Below are 25,205 nucleotides of genomic sequence, written 5' to 3'. Positions count from 1 at the left end.
AAAATCTTTTTCTCTGCTCCCGACTTATCGGGTTTAAACATTCTGTCCTGTAAGCTCTCTAGATTTCTTAAATCTAAAATATTCTGTATTTTAGCTAAGATTTTAAAACTGTCTGGCTTTTCTGAATGATTGTGAGTCTCAGTCAAAATTTTGATAGCTAAGTGATAAGGTTTGGCTAGAGAAGTGAAGCTTCCCAAATTCTAGAATTACGTATTATAAATCTCCTTTTCCGCCGAGTCTAGGTTTTTTTAATTCTTTGTTTTTATTGGGTTAGGTAAGAGTTCTTGACTTTATTTACAAATTCAAGACTCGAGTCATTTTTAGGAATGAATGGCCTCAGATGAAGTGATGTTCTTGAGAAAGGTACAATCAGAGTGTCTTTCTCATCAAAACATTGAGAAGGATACGACCAGAGTGTCTTTCTCATCAAAACATTGAGAAGGTTACAACCAGAGTGTCTTTCTCATCAAAACATTTAGAAAGGTACAACCAGAGTGTCTTTCTCATCAAAACATTGCTACGAATACTGCTATCCAAGACTCGTTGGAGAAGACGTGCTGTCCTCTCGTTCCAGAGTGTGTCTGATCTCCCATTTTAAATCAGGAAGTTTATTGAGGTACATGTACACATAAGAACAGTTTCACAAATTTATTCATAGTAACATATGCGTAAAACACCCACTAGTATTGATCCTTCAGTATTGAGAGCATTGATCCATCAGACAGAACAGTTACATAAATTTGTGACTACAATTATCATACATAGTAACATATGTTTAAATTTCCCTCCAGGATAACTAAAAAAATGAGAGTGACTTATTTTCACTGTGGTAAGGTAACTTTAATGTATGGTGGAGTTAACGACTCGCTGTCAATTGATGGTAAGAAAATCACAGCTGCAGTGAAAACCTTAAATGAAACGCAGTACAGATAAAGGTTGTGACTTCAGTGGAGTGTGTGTATCGTTCCAGTCACGGTATTGTGCCTTTTTGTTATTTATGGACAAATTGTATTCACTCTCTTCGTCTTTCAAAAGAATCAGTAAATTACTGATAAATTAGACACATGTGCAACTCTTGGGTATCTTTATCTCAATAAAGATACCCAAGAGTTGCACATGTGTCTAATTTATCAACGTGTCGGTTCCCTGAACCTTTGATCTACAGTAAATTACTGATGAATACTTTGCCAGCACTACGGTGCGGCCCTTAACACTTTCAGTCAAGTGTTTTGCGAAATAGGTGGACGTCCCATTATTGACGGTGTACCATACCGACAAGTTGATGAATAAGATATATGTTATGTTCTGTTTATTGAAGAAGTCTGTTGTATAGGCGAAGTGTTTCAGAAATAAAGATACTTAAGTATTCGACACGTATCTCATTCATCGATAAAGATACTTAAGTGTTACGTATGTATGTCAACAGATATGCAGCTGAGGAACTGTTTCGACTTTGTGACTTGACTTCTCTCGTCTCCCGTGACTAGTTAATGGGTCCAAGTCTGGCCGAAACGTCTTCATACGTTTCAGTTCCCTATGTACTGAATGAACATTAAAATGGTCTTACCTAACATCCCTATGTACTGGTTATTTGTGCATTTTGTGTGTGTGTGTGTGTGTGTGTGTGTGTGTGTGTGTGTGTGTGTGTGTGTGTGTGTGTACTCACCTAGTTGTACTCACCTAGTTGAGGTTGCGGGGTTCGAGTCCGAGCTCCTGGCCCCGCCTCTTCACTGATCGCTACTAGGTCACTCTCCCTGAGCCGTGAGCTTTATCATACCTCTGCTTAAAGCTATGTATGGATCTTGCCTCCACTACATCGCTTCCCAAACTATTCCACTTACTGACTACTCTGTGGCTGAAGAAATACTTCCTAACATCCCTGTGATTCATCTGTGTCTTCAGCTTCCAACTGTGTCCCCTTGTTACTGTATCCAATCTCTGGAACATCCTGTCTTTGTCCACCTTGTCAATTCCTCTCAGTATTTTGTATGTCGTTATCATGTCCCCCCTATCTCTCCTGTCCTGTGTGTGTGTGTGTGTGTGCGCTACCTAGCCACCGGACATTTCCTTCAGTCAACATCTTGCTTCTCTCTCTGTTTGACCCACTTTGCATTTTCACTCGCCTAACTTCTTTTTTTTTCATTGTATTTTTCTTGTCCTAACTCTTACCATCGCGCGTTTACTTCCTCTTGGCTCTCGTGACGCATTTTCTCAATATTTGTGTTTGTGTTTATGGTTTTTTTTCCCTCACTTCTTCTCTGATCAAAGTTTGGACTCTTTTTCTTGTCTGTTCACTCTTGATCTTATTTACCAGGTATCTTTTGCCTTTGTAGTATCAACTTCACTCCTGGAATGTTGTTAATGGCGTTTCTTATTCCTTTCGGACAGTTGTTGGCGTTTCTTATTACTTTCTGACTGTTATTGGCGCTTCTTATTCCTTTCTGACTTTCTCCTCCCACATCTTTTTTCACACGTTTATTTTCACGATTCTTGCTGTTTTTCAAGCCCATTTTTGTTTCAACTTATTATTATTATGACTGTATTCACGAGGAAGCGCTAGACTCGTAAGAGTCATTCAGCTCCTTGGAAATATAAAGAACGCAAGGTAATTAGATTTGATATAAGGGGAGAATAGATTACTCACGAAATCATAATGACACGATTGCAACAAACCATACCACGGGTGTGGTTTGTTTGCAATCGTGTCATTACGATTTCGTGAGTCATGTTGACAGCTTTGAGGGGACTTGAGCTAGAGTTCGTCACGGCCACGCTAGAGGGAGATTCGTCTGTAAAAATTTGCATTTGTGGTCACAGTGGTGCCTATGCTAACCTTCCTATGGTGTAGAAATATACGTAGTTGGAGGAATCTTATCGTAGCTGACCCAGTGGCTAACGAGTCGGTCTGGAGTTTTGTGACTCTCTGATCGCGGGTTCTATCCCCACCGGTGGTATGGTTTGGAGAGAATAGATGACCCGCCACTGGAGCTTTTAGTCATCTGACCGAGGCCTTCAGCTGGCTTACCAGTCCACCTTTTTAAAAATTATGGTTATGATTATATCCAATTTTTCTAACATTTTCCAAGTTTTCAACAACAATCACTTGTCTTCTTTTCCATCCATTGTTTTTCTAACCCGTTTTCACTTAGACTTTTCTTAGCTGTGTTTCTCCTCTTTCTCATCTCCTGGTTATTACAATTCCGCTGCAACATTTTTTTCACATTGTTTTGTTTTTTGTTTTGTTTTTATCATTGTTTTGTTTTTTTCACATTGTTTTGTTTTGTTTTGTTTTTATCATTGTTTTGTTTTTTTTCACATTGTTTTGTTTTGTTTTGTTTTTATCATTGTTTTGTTTTTTTTCACATTGTTTTGTTTTGTTTTTATCATTGTTTTGTTTTTTTTTTCACATTGTTTTGTTTTGTTTTGTTTTTATCATTGTTTTGTTTTTTTTCACATTGTTTTGTTTTGTTTTGTTTTTATCATTGTTTTGTTTTTTTTCACATTGTTTTGTTTTGTTTTGTTTTTATCATTGTTTTGTTTTTTTCACATTGTTTTGTTTTGTTTTGTTTTTATCATTGTTTTTTTTTCACATTGTTTTGTTTTGTTTTGTTTTTATCATTGTTTTGTTTTTTTTCACATTGTTTTGTTTTATCTTTTGGGCGAGAATATTGCAAAATTTCGTGAGTCATATTGTAAAAAAAAATTAAATTTTACAGCTTGATTTCTTTTGGAAGCTGAAGATGTCTAAGCTTCACAATCCATAACCTTGTCTAAGCTTCTTTATCCATAACCTTGTCTAAGCTTCACTATGATTAACCTGGACCAAACTTCACTATCCATAACCTGGTCTAAGCTTCACTGTCCATAACCTGGTCTAAGCTTTACTGTCCATAACCTGGCTTAAGCTTCACTATCCATAACCTGGTCTAAGCTTCATTATCCATAACCTGGTCTAAGCTTTATTATCCATAATCTGGTCTAAGCTTCATTATCCATAACCTGGTCTAAGCTTTATTATCCATAACCTGGTCTAAGCTTCACTATCCATAACCTCGTCTAGACGTCCTATCCAAATTGTGTGTCAGATGTGAATTATAGCACTTGTGTTCTGTAACAAGTTTGAGTTGAATGGCGTGTATTTCGTATCAAGGGCAAATTACAGTACAAGTGTCCTGTAACAAGCATGAATTTCTCAAGATAGAATATCAGACGTGTAAAAGGGAATTTTTGAATATCATAATAACAACAACAATAAGGATTCAAATTCTTAACACATGTGTACGGTAACTAGGGCAAAATTCTTGGAACAGCTAGCACGTGCAGGTGTCCCATGATCAAAGTTGTTGACCCCAGATGATGCAGATGGTGTCATCTACCTCATTCGAGCCATTATTATTCTCCTGAACGAAATTGCTTGGACTTCCTACTCATTTCTGCAACATTGCAAGTTGCTGCTGATGTAGTGATTGCAAAACGAAAGGCCTAAATTATGGGTAGGAAGCAAGTGGAGGTAGACAGTTAGGTGAATACGAACAGGAAGCTCGTCTGTCTGGCGCTCAGCAGACGGAGCATCAAGCCTTCACCACGTCTAGCGCTGAATAATCCACGTGGGTTTAGCGCTTAACATGAATTAAATAAATCAATCTGGTTCGAGGTACAATAGTTGAGTGCTGAGAGATTCTCCTTCACGAAGTGAGTTTTGTAACTAACTCTTAAGTGACTGCTGACGGTGCTATGCTTTATGGTTTACCTGTGATTAATAAAGATAGAATTTATGCATAACTGTATGGTCCAGGAAAGTATATAAAGAATTACCAATAACCTGAAGCGATATTTTGTTGGATGCTCGTGGCTTGGTTGGTAGCATAATCAATTCATACATCGAGTGTTCAGGGTCAATCCCCGGCGCGGGTAAAACGTTAGGCTTATTTCCTTACTCTTGCTGCCACTGCTCACTTAGCAGTAAGTAGGTACCTGCGTGTTAGCCGACTGTTGTGGGTCGCATCCTGGGGGTAAAGATTAAACAACCCCAATGGAAAAAAGACAGACAGTCCTGCGTGGTTAACCCGCAGGTTAAAAAATAAAAATAAATCTTATCTTGGAACCATCATGATTAACAAAAATCATAATATGACTGTAAAAACAACCCACGAAACGGGTAAGGTTTGAACCCATAATGGACTGGAGTTTTACGACTCATACGCCATGGGTTCTATCCCTGCCCGTTTCTTGGCTTATCTTGGAAGCTTGGTGAAGTCACAAGCAGTTGACTTGTGAGCCACGCCATCTAGCTGCAAGGAGGCACACTATAACCTTGCCAGAAATTCCCAGATGTTGAATAATTGAGCATCCAAGATGCTACTCTTGTCATAGCAAGAACATTAACTCTCACACAGGAGACACAGTCTTCTTTCTTTCTTCTTCTTCTTCTTTATTATTATTATTATTATTGTTTATTCTTCATATGGAAAGAAGACATACCACACTCTACCTCAAAACCTTTTCTTCTTAGTGGTCAAGGTACATCAACAGAGTACATATTAGCACAACTCCCTCTCTTCTTTCCTCCCTGTCTTCTGTACCAGCCTTCTACATTCTCTCCCTCGGTCTCTCCCAACATTCCTTCACTCTCCCTTTCCTTTCTTCCCTCTTCCTCTCCCTTCCGTCCCTGCCTCCTCCTCATAACCCATCCCGCGAGAAGGAATATGAGAGGGAAACATAGCTAGTTTCTGTCTTTCAATATAACAGTTATATAGAACTGGGTACCAGCACGATGCTGAGGTATCTTTATTCTCTTTCCATTTTTTCTTTCTCATATTCTATTACACAATATAGAGTTTGTACACCAGGTAATGAAGTCTGTGAACCTGAGCTGGGAGACTTCAGAAACGTGACGAGGATGTCATGTATTTCACTTTTCCTCTCTGCCCCTCTCCTATCTCTCTCTTAAGGTCTCTATTCCTCTTCCTTTGTTTCTGTACCTGTTACTCTCCATCCTTCCTTCCTCCTTCCCTACCTCTCTCTCTCTCCCTCCCTCCTTCAACATCTTGTCGGTATGGTGATACCGACAAGATGCGGAAAAAGACACATGTTCAGATTAGATTTAGATTTAGATTTGACTAGTTTATGGTGCATCCTTTATCAATCCTGTTGACGGTAGCGCATAAGCACATGGATACACAAAAGGCCTAGGAACTAGGCCACAAAAGGGTTGACTGGAGTACATTTGGATTTCTACCCACAGTTCACTTATCTGTTACAAGCAAATTTAGGAAATACAGTTCAGAATATTTACTAGAGGAAACGTTTCGCCCCGTGTGGCTTCTTCAGTCCGCCACATGTGGCGAAACGTTTCCTCTAATGTCTTGAACTGTACGTGTCTTTTTCCACAGAGTGATAATACTCACAGTAGACGGTGAGGGAGACATTGGCTAGAAGTGGCTGTTGTAGCAGGTCACTGTTGACGCGACACTCGTAGACAGCACCGTCATCAGCAGCAGTGGCTGTTAGTTGGTGAGTGTTGATGACACCGGCAGCATCTGCAGTGGTGGTGTCATCCAGGAGGAGGCCACGACGGTGCCAGGTGAGCCAGGGACGAGGGTTGCCACCTGACACACGACACACCAACGTTCGTCTCTCCCCGGCCACCAGCACCTCCCCAGTCCTGTAGCCACTGATGCTCGGCCTTCCTGGCTCGTCTGAGGAAGAATGGGTATCATATAATAAGTGTAACATAAGAATGGAGGAACATTGCAGAAGGCCTACTGGCCCATACAAGGCAAGTTCTTAACAGAACCGCCCACTACCACCCACGTATTGTCCAGTCTTCTAAGTACTTAAGAATGGAGGTGCAAAGCATATAATCGTTATAGATAGAGACAAAACTTTGTCCGTGGAAGCAAAGAGGGGAATGTATGAGAGCATAGTTATACCAACACTCTTATATGGGTGTGAAGCATGAGTGGTGAATGTTGCAACAAGGAGAAGGCTGGAGGCAGTGGTGATGTCATGTCTGAGGGCAATGTGTGGTGTGAATATAATGTAGAGAATTCGTAGTTTGGAAATTAGGAGGAGGTGTGGGATTACCAAAACTATTATCCAGAGGGCTGAGGAGGGGTTGTTAAGGTGGTTCGGACATGTAGAAAGAATGGAGCAAAACAGAATGACTTCGAGAGTGTATAAATTTGTAGTAGAGGGAAGGCGGGGTAGGGGTAATTTTTCTTTTTCGGGCCACCCTGCCTTGGTGGGAATCGGCCGATGTGTTTATAAAAAAAAAGATAGTAGTATACTAGTAGTAGTAATTGTAATAGTACTTGTGGTAGTAGTTGTAGTAGTAATAGTAGAAGTAGTAGCTGATATATGATGGCGGGGGTTGTTGGGGTTGAGGAGGATTCTTCACTGATGAAGCTGCGTTTATTCAGCTTAATTGTGTTAGAAACAGCGAGTTGCAGACACGAATAAAAAACAACTGAAGCTGCAAAACAAGCTTGAACTGCCATAACGTTTCGTACTTTGTAAGAGCTTTATCATGTACTCTTTCCTCTGAGAAATAGTATGGTGATACCAACAAGGTGTGGAAGAACATATATATGTGCAGTTTAGGACATTTATTAAAGGAAACGTTACGCCACGAGTGGCTCCTTCAGTCCTTATACAGAGAAAATGAGTATATATAGTGGCAGGAGTCAGGTGGAATGTCGCCTGGGTAGCAGTAACAGCAGCAGCAGCAGCAGTAACAGCAACAGCAGCAGCAGCAGCAGCAGCAGCAGCAGCAGCAGTAGTAGTAGTAGTAGTAGTAGTAGTAGTAGCAGTGATAGTAATTGTGGTGAGACGGGTTGGATTTGAGATGAACCTGTCAAGATCATGTTACAGTGGTCTCCAGAATGGGTAACATCCTGTTGATTAGCAATCTGGAAATAATGTAACTTCCGGACTTCTGAGAGAGAGTGTTACCAACAGAAATTAAGGCAGCTTCTATACACTTTGTCCACCTGACTCCGGGTAGTGTGAACACCATCGTGTTCACACTACCCGGATCAAACTGAACTGTACATAAATATCCTTTTCCACACTCCTCTCGTTCTACTACCGTCCCCCGTCCCACCTCTCATATATACACTAGCTTCTCCGGCTCAGAACATTTATCACATACACTAGCTCCCTCTCCTTCTCGCTTGTGGCATACAAAGGGTACGTTACGGTTTATTCGACGTATATCATATACTCATTTTGGCATGCTCTGAAGGCCAGCGAACCAGCAATTAAGAGTGTAACAATCAAGGCCACACTGTTATGCTAATTCCTGGTTCATCAGCCAATCACCTGAAAGCCTCCAACTCTGTTAAGTGGTGTTTCCAACTGGTGGAACAGAACTGGTAGACTTCCATTAGTTATAATAGCAGAATTACCGACAAAATGTTAGGTAAATGGACACAGATACAACAAATGTGACATTTTATTGTGGCAACGTTTCGCTCTCCAGGAGCTTTGTCAAGAGTAACTACTTCACAAAGCTCCTGAATAACGAAACGTTGCCACAATAAAATGACACATTAGTTAATAATTAAGACACATGTGCAACAGTTAGGTATCTTTACTGTTCAAACGTTTCGCCTACACAATACGTTTCTTCAATTAAATACAAAGGCAGCAGGTGTAGTAGTGCACCTGTGGCTCTTGGTTGTAGGTAGTATCTTGTAAATATTAACTGTAAACAATGTGAATACTTACAGAGTTTTGATGAAGAAATACACGGATTAAGAATTCATCTCTTGTGTTTTGATTTGTTCCTGCGTTGCCTAGTTGAGAGTTTGCTGACTTATTTACTAACAGGTGTTACAAGCCCACAAGACATCATCTGTGTTCGTAATAGTGATTCTGTGTGACGAGATAATGGTCCAAGTCTGACCGAAACATTATTAGTTTCATACTGGTATGCGGAGTTATACTGATGAAGTCACACAGTGGCTTCATCAGTCTAATACAAAGAAGAACGGTGGAAGAAAAGGAGGAGTTTGAGGTAATTAGTCCCTCAGCCTGGAACTACGATTAAAAATAAAAAAAAACACTATTTGAAAATGAAAACTGCTTCCTATAAACATTCCCATTAAATGTTTATCGCCTTTGCACGTTAAAATAAATGTTTACACTGCTTCAGTGTCTCGTAAAGTTACAGCGGTTTCTCTTAGTTTGAGTCTGTCTACCGTCCCCTTAGAGTTTACTGCATCCATGAACTTCATTATGGAAAACCCCCACTATAGGCGGCACCGTCAATTTTTCCGAAGTACTGGTCTAGAAAAATGAGGCGAGGATAGTAACCCCGCAGGATGCCATCCCATCCTACACACACGTCTGCTATCCTGCAGCTGTGATAGACTTACTGTGAATTTCTTGAATTGCCGAAAGACGTGCATGAATAATTAACAAGAAATAGAGTTGAAACTCACTACTGATGCCTCTATTGTGTGTGTACTCACCTAAACTGTGGTTGCAGGGGTCGATTCATAGCTCCTGGCACCGCCTTTTCACTTGCTGCCACTAGGTTCACTCTCTCCCTGCTCCATGAGCTTTATCGTACCTCTTCTTAAAGCTAGATATGGTACCTGCCTTCACTACCTCAATTTCCAGACAATTCCACTTCCTGACTATGAAGAAATACTTCCTAACTTCGCTGTGACTCAGGTGAATCTTCAGCTTCTAATGGTGGCCCCTTGTTGCTGTGTCCCATCTCTGGAACATCTTATCTCTTTCCATCTTGTCGATTCCTCTCAGTATTTTGTATGTCGTTATCATGCCCATCATGTCCCTCCTGTCCTCCAATGTTGTTAGGTCGAGTTCCTTTAACCTCTCCTCGTAGGACATGCCCCTTAGCTCCGGGACTACTCTTAATGCACTTTCCCTAGTTTCCTGACGTGCTTGGTTAGGCGTGGGTTCCAAACTGGCGCTGCATACTCCAATATGGGCCTGACATACACGGTGTACAGGGTCCGGAACGACTCCTGAGATGTCGGAATGCTATTCTTAGCTTCTCTAGGCGCCCATATGCTTCAGCAGTTATTTGCTTGACGTGCGTCTTAGATGTGCTCGGTATTATACACACTCCGAGATCCTTTTCCTTAAGTGAAGTTTGTAGTTTTTAGTCCCCTAGACTGTACTCTGTATGAGGTCTTCTTTGCCCTTCCCCGATCTTCATGACTTTGCACTTTGTGTGTGCGTGTATGCATGCGCGTATATATATATGCAATAAGATCACAGTAAACAGGTGATTTCAAAATATGCAAAACAACCACTCTGAAAGAATAGAGAAATTCCAAGCGCTTTCGTGACTACTCACATTATCAAGGAACTTGATAATGTGATAATGTGATAATGTGAGTAGTCACGAAAGCGCTTGGAATTTCTCTATTCTTTCAGAGTGGTTGTTTTGCGTATATATATATATATATATATATATATATATATATATATATATATATATATATATAGATATATATATATATATAACCACCCGGTGAATACAGCTTTTAGAAATGGAGTAGAAGAGGAAGCCCGGGATAATAATGAACTTTGAAGAGTGGGAAATAATTTTTCATTGCACGATGCATGGAATGCAATGATGGGCAGAATGAGCTATTTTATCGCAGGTCTCTAGCGGAGTAATGTTGCAGGAGAATGTGAGGTGGGGAGAGGCAGGTGGCAATGTTTATAAACTTTTTAACTCTCTGGCCGTCTCCCACCGAGGGTAAGGTAACCCGACAAAGTAAGAAACTCTTGCTGATACTCCTTCAATCACTGTCTTGCTATAAAGTCGTTGCTATCCCTTACCCACTATAGTGCAGGCACTGTACTTACCACCTCCAGGACTCATGTCCTGCCAATCAGCTTCCTTGAATCCTTTTATAAATGTGATCACTCTCCAACAACACATCAAATAAAAAAAAATCTGACTTTACTCTTAACGTGCTCACGCAAGCCTGTTGGATGTCCAAGCCCCTAGTACTCAAAACCTCATTTAACCCCTCCCTCTGAAGAATCCCAAAACAACCACTACCCTTCCTTCCCTCTACTCCAAATTTACACTCCCTTCTAGTCATTCCATTTTTCTCCATTCTTTTTAATTGGCCAAGCCACGACAGCAACCCCTCCACACCTCTCTGAATAATACTTTTCGACACCTCACACCACCTAATCTCCAAACCTTACTAGTGTGTAGACCTTTATTATGGTCACAGTGGTGGCACATGATAACCTTACTGTTGAGTTCATGACCTTCACTATGGTCACAGTGTGTAGTTATATTCTATTTAATTCTTCTTCTTCTTCTTCTTCATCTTTTTGATTAGCCAGTATTCTCCCGGCCCGGGCCTTTTCCAAGTGGTGGCCCGGCCTTGGCTCCCTCTTTAGGGAGTGTCTGAGACCTAAGTCTCCCATGGGAGGAGGCACAAGTACCTCCTCATCTTTGGGACCAACTGTCCCCAGGCCTAGCCACAAGCTAGGCCTCTCTGGTCTGCCATCCCCGCCCCAAGGGGGCTAATGGATATGACAGTCTTGTGAGCTAAAAGCTCCGGCTCAGGCACCTACCCTACCCAAGAAGGGCTGGGCATGGTGTCGATCAATTATTATTATTATTATTATTATTATTATTATTATTATTATTATTATTATTATTATTATTATTATTATTATTGTGAGTGTTTATGTTATTTGTGTTATTATTATTATTATTATTATTATTATTATTATTATTATTATTATTATTATTATTATTATTATTATTATTATTATTATTATTATTATTATTATTATTATTAGCTTCTAGAAAAAAAATTAGTTAGTTTTAATCCAAGGAAACATTAATTAATGTGTAAAGTTATGATATATTTTTGATTGTGCAGAATTCAACGCACTTAAACGAGCTTTATGTAAATCGTGTAATCCCATACAGGACCTACCACCTGTAATCCTATGCAGAACCTGTAAGACCTGTAATCCCATACAAGATTTGCGAGCCTTTTAATACCTTACAAGACCTGCAATGCCTGTAATCCCATACTTGAAATGCCAGTAATCCATCATAAGGCTTTCTGAGCCTGTAATCCCATACAGAACCTACAGAATGTAATTCCACACAAAACCTGCAACGCATGTAATCCCATACAGAACCTGCAACGCCTGTAATCCCATAAAGAGCCTGCAACACCTGTAATCCTATACAGAACCTGCAACGCGTGTAATCCAATACAGGACCTTCAACACCTGTAATTTCATGCAAGACCTGTAATACCTATAATCCCATACAAGGCCTGCAACCTGTAATCCCTTGCAGGGCCTGCAATGCCTGTAATCCACTTTTATTGCTCGTAAAAAATTATATTCCTGGGTAGCGTGACGGTTAATAAGAAGTGCGAGGAATGACCCTCATCAACGTTGATGTCGGGGGGGGGGGTAGAGGGGTAAGAGGGGGGGAGGAGTGAGGAAGAGGAGATGGGAAGGGAGAAGGTGGAGAGGGAGTGGTTAGGAAGGATGAGGGAGGAGGCGGGAACATATATATATATATATATAATACGTATATATATACTTTTTCTTCTTTCAACAAACCGGCAGTATCCCACCGAGGCAGGGGGGCCCGAAAAGGAAAACGAAAGTTTCTCTTTTTAAATTTAGTAATATATGCAGGAGAAGGGGTTACTAGCCCCTTGGTCCCAGCATTTTAGTCGCCTCTTACAACACGCATGGCTTACGGAGGAAGAATTCTGTTCCACTTCCCCATGGAGATAAGAGAAAATAAACAAGAACAAGAACTAGAAAGAAAATAGAAGAAACCCCAGAGGGGCGTGTATATATATATGCTTGTACATGTATGTGTAGTGACCTAAGTGTAAGTAGAAGTAACAAGACGTACCTGAAATGTTGCATATTTATGAGACAGACAAAAGACACCAGCAATCCTACCATCATGTAAAGCAATTACAGGCTTTCGTTTTACACTCACTTGGCAGGACGGTAGTACCTCCCTGGGCGGTTGCTGTCTACCAACCTACTACCTAATATATATATATATATATATATATATATATATATTAGTAAATATCGCAAACCAAGCGATAAAGGATGCAAAACAACCACGGAAGGAGTAGAATGATAGCTCTAGGCCTTTCATGTTGCAATCAACACACCATCAGGAGCTTGCAAAATTGCAGAAAAAAGGATTATGTCCAAGCAAGTTCGTTCCCAAAGGACGTCTTCACTGGAGTGAATGAGTGAAGGAGGGAAAGAGAAGCGTACAGGATATATATATATATATATATATATATATATATATATATATATATATATATATATATATATATATATATATATTTATATTATATATATCCCTTGTAGCCCTGCCTGTTGTATTGTTCAACTAGGCTGTAGATGTTGGCAGCCCTCTGACCCACACACATACTGTATCACATTATCCATAATATACAGTTCTGACAAGCTGAAGACACATGTGCACCACTTATGTATCTTTATTATGAAAAGTTTCGCCTGTGCAGCAGACTTCTTCAGTGAAGTACAGGTAATGTTAACACGGAAGACAGTACAAGTACTACAGATCTGTCACTTGGCGAAGGTAGTGCTTCAACTTCGTCTTTAAATTTATTGTAGCAACATTTGTTTTCAATCTACTTGTAGCAAGAGGAAGAATCTTGAATTACGGATGTTGACATACTGTTCTCTTATTGTGCCCATGGCGCTCTGACTGACTTTTAACAATTCCTCCCGTATCGTTCACTCCACAAAGTCATTATGGTTATGTTTAGATGTAAAACCACACCCGGTAGTTTCTTCAATGTATATATTATCAGGAATATCTTTTTTTTTTGTTCAGGAGAATACACTCCTAGTATATCTAGGAGCTGTGAGCACAGAACAATATTCTTGATGTGAGAACACAAATGATATGAAAAGTATTCTAGTTACATTATGTCTCTGATTCTGAAATTCTCATTATCCACCCTGATATTTTTCTGGTCTTTGTTACAGTGTTTGATTGTGTTATCTTCATGATAGGTCATCTTACACTTATAACATGTCCGTATCGTTCTATGAGGTGATCTTCCATCTGGCATCATGTTATTTTGATCACTTGAAAACTTTCGTGCCCATCTTGGTATCTTCCGCAGGGGATGTGATGTGAACCTGTGGCTGTTGTTTGTACATTACTTTTATCTACCATGTTGTCGAGAAACAGTTGAAGTAGCAGGACGTACCTTGGCGCGCTGATTTTTTTACTTTGCAAGACTTGACCACTTTTTGTGTTCTGTTTGTAAGATAACTGCAAACATTTTCCCACTTTTTCCTTTATATATGATGATCCCATTTAATGAGCTATCACTCCATGGTCACATTTATCCAGTGACTTAGCTAAGTCCGTGTACACCACATCTGCGATTTTGTTTTGTTCCAAATTCTCCGTGATATTGGCCTATTGATCTAACAGATGTGAAAATGACGGTACTCCGACTCGAAAGCCATGTAGATTTGGGCTCTGTAGGTCATACCTCTCCAGAAACTATTTAATTGATCTTTCTCCACCATTCAAAGATTTTACAGTGTGCAATGGTTTGTATTTTTTCTGACATCGTTTTCTGATACACTTATGAAAAAGGAGCTGTAAGTTCTTTGTAGGACGTCAGGGACTTCACTTAGATCTAATCTCTTTTTCTCAAGAACACTGAGCGCTCTTGCTAGTAGCAGTCTGCATTTCTTAAAAATTTGTCCTTAGAATCTAGTTCAAGTGTTGCATGTGAAGGTGTGGTGTTAGATCTCTTTCGAATTCGTATTCTGAACGATTTGTGTTTGCCACACATATTGTGTGTTTTGTAAGTTGGGGAGAAGTAATGAAGAAAGCGTTTAAGTCTTTAATTTTCTTGTCATCGAGTGGATTTCTGAGTACTGAATCATACTGTGCTCTTTAAGGATTTCGCTCATTTTTTTTTCTCGTCATCTGTGTATGAACCTCTAGTGAGCAGTGACTCAGTTATAGAGATGGTTTGAACCCTGGATTTGAGTGAGTAACGAAATATTAAGGATTCGAGATTTCCTAAATATTTGGAGGGAGGAGGCTCGGAGGATGAAGATGAGGGCGAAGGTGAGGACGAGAGAGAGAGAGAGAGAGAGAGAGAGAGAGAGAGAGAGAGAGAGAGAGAGAGAGAGAGGGATGAGAGACAGTTATGGAAAGGAAAGGGGTGGAGGAAGAATAGCTAAGGAGGATGAAGGAAAGGTAAATGAACTACATAAAACTACATAGCAAAGACAGAAAACAGAGGACATGGAGATCCACACTGAGGTTATATACTGAGATATAAATGTGTATCGGTCGCCACATAATCTGATAAATATATTCTCATTTTCCATAAATCCAATTTCCAAGGTAAATTTTATGTAAGCTTAGTAAACATAAAATATAAATTTTAACAATGGTCTTGAGTACACAGATGTTATGGGCAAAATCTCTTGCCTCACACGGTGAGGTTCCGGGTTCGATTCCCGGCGAGGGTAGAAACATCGGACATGTTTCTTTACACCGGTTGTCTATGTTCACTCATCACTAAAATGGGTACCTGGGTGTTAGTCGACTGGTGTGGGTCACATCCTGGGACAAAACTGACCTAATTTGTCCGAAATGCTCTGCATAACAAGGGGCTTTCTATGTAGCAGTATGTCATTGATGTCAGCTAGGCATGTATTCCCTGTACTTGCAGAAATAAAGACATATTATTATTATTATTATTATTATTATTATTATTATTATTATTATTATTATTATTATTATATACATTAATTTTTTATCCTACAATAACGAAATAAAGTCCAACATTGTTACTTATTTATGATCAGACGAGACGTTCTTCAATTATTTCACGTAAACCAGGTTGATTAATAAAAGTGGCACATGATAACTTACACAGCTAACACCATGAAATTGTTTCCCTTGAGGAAAACACAGCACTAAAAGTTTGAAGTCGACCAGAAGGTTCATTTTCCAGTTATTGTAGAGAATTTAAGAAAATTTGTGCCTACACAGCCTCAACTCACGACACGTTCCATCCATTCCATGCATCAATCATTGATGGTTGATGTTAACAATTCTTGTATTATAATCAGAGGACAGTGCTAAACCCGTAGGGGTCGCATAACACCTGAAAAACAGGAGGCACTCAAATTCAATCAAAATGAGGGATAGATAAATCCATTTCAGTGGATCAAAAGCCCCTCACCAATATCAAGTCAAAATAATACAATAAGGTAAAATAATAGTGTAGCATTTAAAAATTAAAGTGGAAAAATAGCATCTACAAACTCCATTAAATACACTAAATTTCTCCTAAGTAAGAAACACGACTGTTGAAACTGAAGGGAATTAGAGGATCCTGACTTCACCCGCCACAGAGGAAGAAAATTTACTAATGACTTATGTAACATTGTACACAGGTCACCCACGCATGTAAACAGTCCCGTGAATCTTGCCCAAGATACACTACACAAGTGTTGAAAATTTGAAGCCGATCGAATATGGCGTTCTCGAGCAATAAACGAAAACTTGTGAAAAAGGCGAAAGGGACATGTTACTGAGAATGTTCTGAAAAATACGAAAGTCTCTCCTCATTAAACTTATAAATATAATAAATCCACGATTTTTTATTTATATATTTTTAATGAATATTTTTCTTATTTAACTTCTATTCAAAATTCTCTATAATCCTGTAAGAAAAAAATATTTTAAAAATTCAAATTGATAAAGGCTAAACAACACAAATTGGTAACCACACAGCCCAGTAGTAATACAAAAATACTTCCTATTAAGATACATAACATTTAAGGAAGGTGGAAAATGCGGAGGAGTTTGAGGTAATCAGTCCCTCAGCCTTGAATCGTTTCCAGACTGAAGATACCCAAATGTTATGCAGGTTTATCATCATGTCGGCTTTTTTTTAACTAATTATTTATACTCAACATTTAAATATCGGTTTATCAGGCATCAGACACAAATTTAATCATTTTTAGTCTTCAGATACTCAAAGCTTATGTTTAAGGGACCTCGATTTAACGAACATCGAACAGATGTGGCAAAATCAACCAGCAGTAACAGCTTGGTTGATCAAGCTATGATCCACTGGGAGGTCTGGTGAAGGACTGGGCCGCTGTCCCCCCGAACACCCTCCAGGTATACTCCAGGTAGACTCCAGGTACGTAGAGCCAGATGACTCGTGAAATCATAATAACTCACAAATAAACCACGGAACGGGTGGAGTTTAAACCCAGAATGAGAAAGTCGTAAAGCTCCAGGCCCGTGCGTAAGCAACTAGGCCACCTGGCTACAATAAAATTCATTTTAGATATATTTGTACACCATACAGAAGTTAGCATGGGTCCCACTAGGCTGACACACCGGCCTGGAGTTTACGACTCAATCGCCATGTGCTCAAACCTCATCCGTTCCGTGGTTTGTAGTCAATTGATTCGGAAACTAACACAGTCCGTTGTTTACAGAATGATCACTTTACAGTCACGGCCAAATAGTCTCTACGTACCACAATCGCCGTTCCTCTCCCTATTAATTCTTCAAAACGAGGCTTTAATCCCAATTTCCATCCCCATGTTAATGGGATGGAAATTGGGTGGGTAGCCAATAATACCTCAATCCTCCCCGGCTCTGATGGAGAACCATCAAACACGCTTCAACCAATCACCGACTCAGTGATTTCCCTTCACTCAGAGCTAGACGACTCGCCAATTGCCTTCATTGACCTCGAAACTGGAAATCTTCAGAGAATATCCCCGGTGCTGATCCGTGCTACACCACCAACAGTCTCCACGATCAGATGCTATTAGAAACCTATAGTTTAGATTGTGCCCCTGACAGCAGTGTAAGGATAGGTGTTGTTTAATGTCTTTACTGACACGGCTGGTCAGTTTGTGGAATGATTTTGAGGTGAACTGTTGGGATCAGAGAGAGCTAAGCTCTACTGGTCTTACACCCGTTTCTGTGGCTCAGTGACCCTTCAAGGGAGGTTCCTTGACGCTGTTGAGGGGCTCTTGATCTAGGGAATTGGATTTGTGCTCCGGTTCCCTGAATTATACACAAATAACCCGCTCATAAAAGAGAGAAGCTTACGACGACGTTTCGGTCCGACTTGGACCATTGACAGTGTGACTTTGTCAACGGTCCAAGTCGGACCGAAACGTCGTCGTAAGCTTCTCTCTTTTATGTGCGGGTTATTTGTGTATCGTTCCAGTCACGGTATTGTGCCTTTTTTCCTTATTCCCTGAATTAAGCCTGAATGCCTTCCACCTCCCCCCCCCCCACGTGCGCTGTATAATCCTACTCGTTTAGCGCTCCCCATGATAAAAAATCTGGCTCAATGAGTTTGTCTCAGTACCCTCTCTGGCTCACCAAGCGTTTAGTGGACGAAGTCGGACCGAAACGTCGTCGTAAGCTTCTCTCTCCTATGTGCGGGTTATTTGTGTGTATTGTTCCAGTCACGGTATTGTGCCTTCTTATTCTTTCTGACCTTATACTTCATCTGTTTCTCTTCTGAAGGTAGAATTTCAGTAATCAAGAACCTTATATTGGCATCAAGGCCCCTTGAAGGTTGTCACTGAGGGAGATGGTAATGGAGGGGGTCAGACCTACCTATATGGTGGGAATTAAGGGGGGTCAACGCCCCCACAGCCCGGTACATAACCAGGACTCACGGTGGATCAGGACCTGGCGAGCTTCGCATGAACTAGTGAAGACTCGATCCTCCGTTTGGTAATAAGAGAGATGGAAGCTTTAACATCAGATACTATTGTGAGTGCGATGAGAGCTTTTAAGAGCTGCTAAGAGTGACGAGAGCTTCCAAGAGTTATTAAGTGTGGCGAGAGCTTGTAGCTCTGTCATTTGGTGTTCTGTTCAACCAGGCTGTAGCTATTAGTAGCCCGCTGGCCCACACAACCAACATAACCTATATCACATTAGTGGTACGCAGTACTGACAAGACACACGTGCAAAATTTAGGTATCTTTATTCCGAAACGTTTCGCCTATGTAACAGGTTTCCTCAGTCGCGTACAGAGGAGGAAGCATAAGTAGTCGAGATGCAGAGACGAGGTAATCAGTCCATCACCTTTGAAGACGTAGTTTTGAGGTGATCAGTCCCCCAGCCTCAAGATATGTCTTACTTTTCAACTTGTCGGAGCAGCGCCGCATGACCCTCGTGGGTTTATCAACTGGCACATTGCTTAACATTTATGTATTTTTATTGCTGAAATTATTATTATTATTATAAAAAAGAAGCGCTAAACCTACAAGGGTCATGCAGCGCCTTTATTGCTGAAACGTTTCGCAAGAAATGAAGTCTTAGAATGGTCGGAATGTTTGGTCACAGTGATTATGAAGGAAGAAACGTTGTTCCAAGACTTTCTTGACGATAAAAAAAAGAAGGTAGCAAAATGTGAAGTGTGATTATTATTACGTGAAGCGCTAAACCCATGTGGATCATTCAACATACAAATTGGAGGAAGCTCCAGCCACCGTCCATTCATATCGCGACGACGGCAAGGATAAGATATGGCAACGTTTCGCTCTCCAGGAGCTTGACAAAGCTCCTGGAGAGCGAAACGTTGCCACAATAAATTGTCACATTAATTGCACATGTTCTTAGGAGGTCACATGTATGGGGCGGGTCAGGCTGGGTCAGGAATAGGTCACGGATGCGACCTCAGAGATAGCCACTGACGTCGGTGGAGTCCCTGTAACTTTGCTTCCCAGGCCAGTAAGTCTGTGGAGTGCAGGAGGGTGAGAAGGAGCACCAGCAGGAGGTAGATGTAGAAAATGAAGGCTATGGGGTAAAGGAGACTCTGTAGCAGCCACTGCTGCTGCTCCCCCAGCCACCTCTTCTCCATATCCCTGAAATCATGGATGGTGTCGCACGAGGGCGGCATCGCTGAGGCAGGAACTCTCACGAAGCAAATGAAATCGGAGCAGTTGTTACCGAAGTCAAACGTACCCTCGACAACGGAGGCCTGCCTGTCCAGGGAGTGGTACAAGCATGTTCCACTGGACACCAGCAGAACAAGGAATGAACACACCAGCAAGAGCACGGCTAGGAAGGTCATCACCGCCACCACCCACAGAAGCCACCAAACCTTCCATTTGTAGGCTATGAGTGGCAGCAGAAAGTAGGCAGCCAGGAGAACGTGAGTGACCAGCAAGACCAGGTAGTGGTAGGAAGGGTCACGGGTCGTCGCTACCTGGTCACTAGTGGTGTACTGCAACAAGGGTATGGCCAGGAACACTGCTACTACCACCGACATCACCAGTGCGACCAAGTGGGCCACCATCACCCACCGCCGCCCCACCATCTCCTTTGAAGGTAGCACAATATGCTGTGCCATAGTGTTTAGGTATAGGAAAATTGTGATCAAAATAAATTCTTTGAAAAAATGAAATCAGGTGTAAGAGTTAGAGGGATTGTTATCGTAACGTTAACTACATCCACCTTCACCACTGCTACTACTACTACTGCTAACACCACTTGAGTGTTTCCCCTTCTCCCTGCAGTAATGACTTTAGCCCTTCACTACTCTTCTCATCCCACTTGTGACCTGACAATGGCAGAGGACAGACACACACACACACACACACACACACACACACACACACACACACACACACACACACACACACACACACACACACACACACACACACACACACACACACACACATGTGAGTGTGTTTCGCTGGAGGCTCGATCCTCCGATTTTTATTATTAAACTTATTATTAATTATTATTATAGCGAATTACTAAACCTGTAAGGGTAATTCTGAGCCTGGTAAATGGGAAGCAATCAGGTTTAATCCAAGAAAAGAGAGGGCAGCAAGGCACCCTATCCTTCCCGTGTAGGAAATGAGGAAATTGCGAGTGACAAACACAGTAGAGATAGACAGATTTAGTTGATAAATTAGACACATGTGCAACACCTGAATATATTACGGAAACGTTTCGCCACACAGTGGCTTCCTCATTATATATCTGAGTGGCGAAACGTTCCTTCATAAAGATACCCAAGTGTTCCATAAGTGTCTAATTTATCAGTGTTGCTTCTTTGAATCCTTGATCTACATAGATTTAGGATTAAGGACAAAACAGAGATAAAAGTTATGTTTTTATATTGGTAATACTCAACTAATTCACAAATTGTAAATAAATCAATAAATTTAGACGTTTATGAGACCCTCCTGGACTATTGTTACGTCTCAGCTGGTGAAGAAATGATAGTGGTGAAGTGACAGGTGGTGAAGTGACAGGTGGTGAAAAATACGGGTGGTGAAGAAGTGACAGGTGGTGAAAAATACAGGTGGTGATGAAGTGACAATGGTGGTGAAAAATACAGGTGGTGAAAAATACAGGTGGTGAAAAATACAGGTGGTGAAGAAGTGACAGGTGGTGAAGAAGTGACAGGTGGTGAAAAATACAGGTGGTGAAGAAGTGATAGGTGGTGAAGTGACAGGTGGTGAAGAAGTGACAGGTAGTGAAGAATTGACAGGTGGTGAAGAAGTGACAGGTGGTGAAAAATACAGGTGGTGAAGAAGTGACAGGTAGTGAAGAATTGACAGGTGGTGAAGAAATGACAGATGGTGAAGAAGTGACAGGTGGTGAAGAAGTGACAGGTGGTGAAGAAGTGACAGGTGGTGAAGTGACAGGTGGTGAAGAAGTGACAGGTGGTGAAGTAACAGGTGGTGAAGAAGTGACAGGTGATGAAAAAATAACACGTCGTCGACAAAGGTTTATGAGATGACATTTCGCTCTGTGCTGAGCGAAACGTCGTTTTAATAAATGAATGATCGATACAATGTCTTTCCTTCACTGTTACCTGAAGTACATTTCCACCCAATTTTACGACTGACCGAAAATTCTAAATGTTTCTGTTCTAATTTTTCCAGCCATGATATTGTGGGTTATGAATTGTTCCGGCCATGATACTGTGGGTTATGAATTGTTCCACCCATGATATTGTGGGTTATGAATTGTTCCAGCCATGATATTGTGGGTTATGAATTGTTCCAGCCATGATATTGTGGGTTATGAATTGTTCCACCCTTGATATTGTGGGCTATGAATTGTTCCACCCTTGATATTGTGGGCTATGAATTGTTCCACCCATGATATTGTGGGTTATGAATTGTTCCAGCCATGATATTGTGGGTTATGAATTGTTCCAGCCATGATATTGTGGGTTATGAATTGTTCCAGCCATGATATTGTGGGTTATGAATTGTTCCAGCCATGATATTGTGGGTTATGAATTGTTCCAGCCATGATATTGTGGGTTATGAATTGTTCCACCCTTGATATTGTGGGCCCATGATATTGTGGGTTATGAATTGTTCCAGCCATGATATTGTGGGTTATGAAATGTTCCAGCCATGATATTGTGGGTTATGAATTGTTCCAGCCATGATATTGTGAGTTATGAATTGTTCCAGCCATGATATTGTGGGTTATGAATTGTTCCAGCCATGATATTGTGGTTCCAGCCATGATATTGTGGGTTATGAATTGTTCCACCCATGATATTGTGGGTTATGAATTGTTCCACCCATGATATTGTGGGTTATGAATTGTTCCACCCATGATATTGTGGGTTATGAATTGTTCCACCCATGATATTGTGGGTTATGAATTGTTCCAGCCATGATATTGTGGGTTATGAATTGTTCCAGCCATGATATTGTGGGTTATGAATTGTTCCAGCCATGATATTGTGGGTTATGAAATGTTCCAGCCATGATATTGTGGGTTATGAATTGTTCCACCCATGATATTGTGGGTTATGAATTGTTCCACCCATGATATTGTGGGTTATGAATTGTTCCACCCATGATATTGTGGGTTATGAATTGTTCCAGCCATGATATTGTGGGTTATGAATTGTTCCAGCCATGATATTGTGGGTTATGAATTGTTCCACCCATGATATTGTGGGTTATGAATTTTTCCAGCCATGATATTGTGGGTTATGAATTGTTCCAGCCATGATATTGTAGGTTATGAATTGTTCCAGCCATGATATTGTGGGTTATGAATTGTTCCACCCTTGATATTGTGGGTTATGAATTGTTCCAGCCATGATATTGTGGGTTATGAATTGTTCCAGCCATGATATTGTGGGTTACTTCTGAATAATTCCAGCCATGGTACTGTGGGTTGTTAATTGTTCCAGCCATAGTATTGTGGGTTGTGGATTGTTCTAGCCACGGTATTATGAGTTGTGAATAATTCCAGCCATGGCATTCGGGGTTGTGAATTGTTCCAGCCACGGTATTGTGGGATAATTGTGAATTGTTCCAGCCATGGTATCGTGGCTTAATGAGGAATTATTCCAGCCATGTTATTGTGAGTTATGAATTGTTCCTGCCACGGTATTGTGGACTAGTTGTGAATTGTTCCAGCCACAGTATTGTGAGTTAGTTGGGAAATGTTCTTCTCACTTTCGACATTCTGGGCACTGGTCGCCGTTGCCCAGCGGTGAGAGTAGCCACTCTCATTGCTGAGGTCCAGGTAAGGCCCAGGTAATAGACCCTGGAGATTAACACAACATTTCGACATTCTGGAGACGTTTCTAACTCATCATTGTGGTCTTTGAAATGAAAAAACTCTGGAGTGTAGACGTGATCCTGTCCTCACACTGGTCTCAGTCAATCAAGTAAATGTTTTTGTTCTTTGTTCGTAGCTTCGTCAGTGCAGCATTCAACTCTCCTCCTTCTGTTCAGGATTTCATTGACCTTGCTGAAGCCTGTGTCAGGTTTAGTTTCTTCGTTTTCAGCAATAACTTTTATAAACAAAAATATGGAATGGCTATGGGGTAACCCCTCAGTGGTGTTTAAGCGAATATCTATTTGGAACACCTTAAGAGAGACCTTTTTAAAGATGTCCCACGACGTATCATTTGAGTGGTTTCAACCTTATTCGCTTCGGAGACTCACTTAACAGGGTTGAATCCTCCCTACAATTCACGCCAGAAGAATGGATATCTTATTCGCCAAGAAAAGAGATGAGATCATAAGAAAGGAGGAACACTGCAGCGGACCTACTGGCCCACACTTGGCAGGTTCTTGTCAAGCCCAAACCCACTAAAAAATATTCGCCCAATCCATTATCAGTGTTACCCAAGGGATAAGCTTTGATAACCCTATTAACTCAAGCGCAAGTCCTACCAAAACTCAACCCTTCTCGTTGATAAATTAGACACAAGTGCAACACTTGGGTATCTTCGAGGAAACGTTTCGCTATACAGTGGCTTCATCAGTCCATACAAAGAAGAATGGTAAGGAACAGAAGGAGTTTGAGATAATCAGTCCCTCAGCCTCAAGTCCATCCATCCATCCATCAGTCCATTAATCTTGGGTTCTTTTCAAGATTGATGGACTAATTACATTGACTCAAGGCTGAGGGACTGATTATCTCAAACTCCCTCTGTTCTCACCATTCTCCTTTGTATGGACTGATGAAGCCACTGTGTGGCGAAATGTTCAATCAATAAAGATACCCAAGTGTTGCACATGTGTCTAATTTATCAACTTGTCGGTTCTCTGAACCATTTATCTACCAACCTATCTCGTGGATTTATCTATACTCGTAAATAAAAGGCATACAGATAACAGCACACCCAAACAAAATACACTGATAGACGACTGGTCCTTCACAATGATCAGACTGGAGTTACCATCGCCCAGATTCTTCGAAAAGCCAACATCTGGATGTAGCAGTCCTTACTGCAAAAATTTTCAAAAGGTATAACCAGAAGCCCTAAACTCAGAACTATTTGCACAGCAGGAGTATACAGCATACCGTGTGGTGGATGCGATAAGCTCTACATCGGATAAACCTGCAGAGATTTTCGAACACACTTTCAGAAACATAAATATGCCAACAGGAGGGATGAAACTAACAACGCATGCGTAATAATAATAATTCATGTTAAATGCTAAATCCATGCGAGTTATTCAGCGCAAGACATGGTGGAGGCTTAATCCTCCGTTTGCTGAACGCCAGACAGATGAGTTTCCTATCTGTACTCACTATTTGTATAACCATTCATGTATAACTTGCCAGACACAGCAACATCATGGAATCTTGGTTCAGAGAACATCAACCAACTTAACTA

General features: G+C 40.8%; 1 protein-coding gene across 1 annotated transcript in view; it reads right to left on the bottom strand.

Moving 5' to 3' along the window:
* LOC128702037 (nephrin-like) overlaps nucleotides 1-25,205 on the bottom strand; it is a 406,265-nt gene that overhangs the window by 131,614 nt on the left and 249,446 nt on the right. The window contains exon 7 of the mRNA XM_070101415.1: nucleotides 6,408-6,698. Within this exon, the coding sequence (XP_069957516.1) occupies nucleotides 6,408-6,698 (291 nt within the window). The remainder of the gene's footprint in view (nucleotides 1-6,407; nucleotides 6,699-25,205) is intronic.

This window comes from Cherax quadricarinatus, chromosome 77 (genome assembly GCF_038502225.1).
Source record: "Cherax quadricarinatus isolate ZL_2023a chromosome 77, ASM3850222v1, whole genome shotgun sequence".
NCBI classification, from domain to species: Eukaryota; Metazoa; Arthropoda; class Malacostraca; order Decapoda; family Parastacidae; genus Cherax; species Cherax quadricarinatus.
The sequence above is the reverse complement of the archived record's forward strand: the minus strand, read 5'-3'. Positions and strand labels throughout refer to the sequence as shown.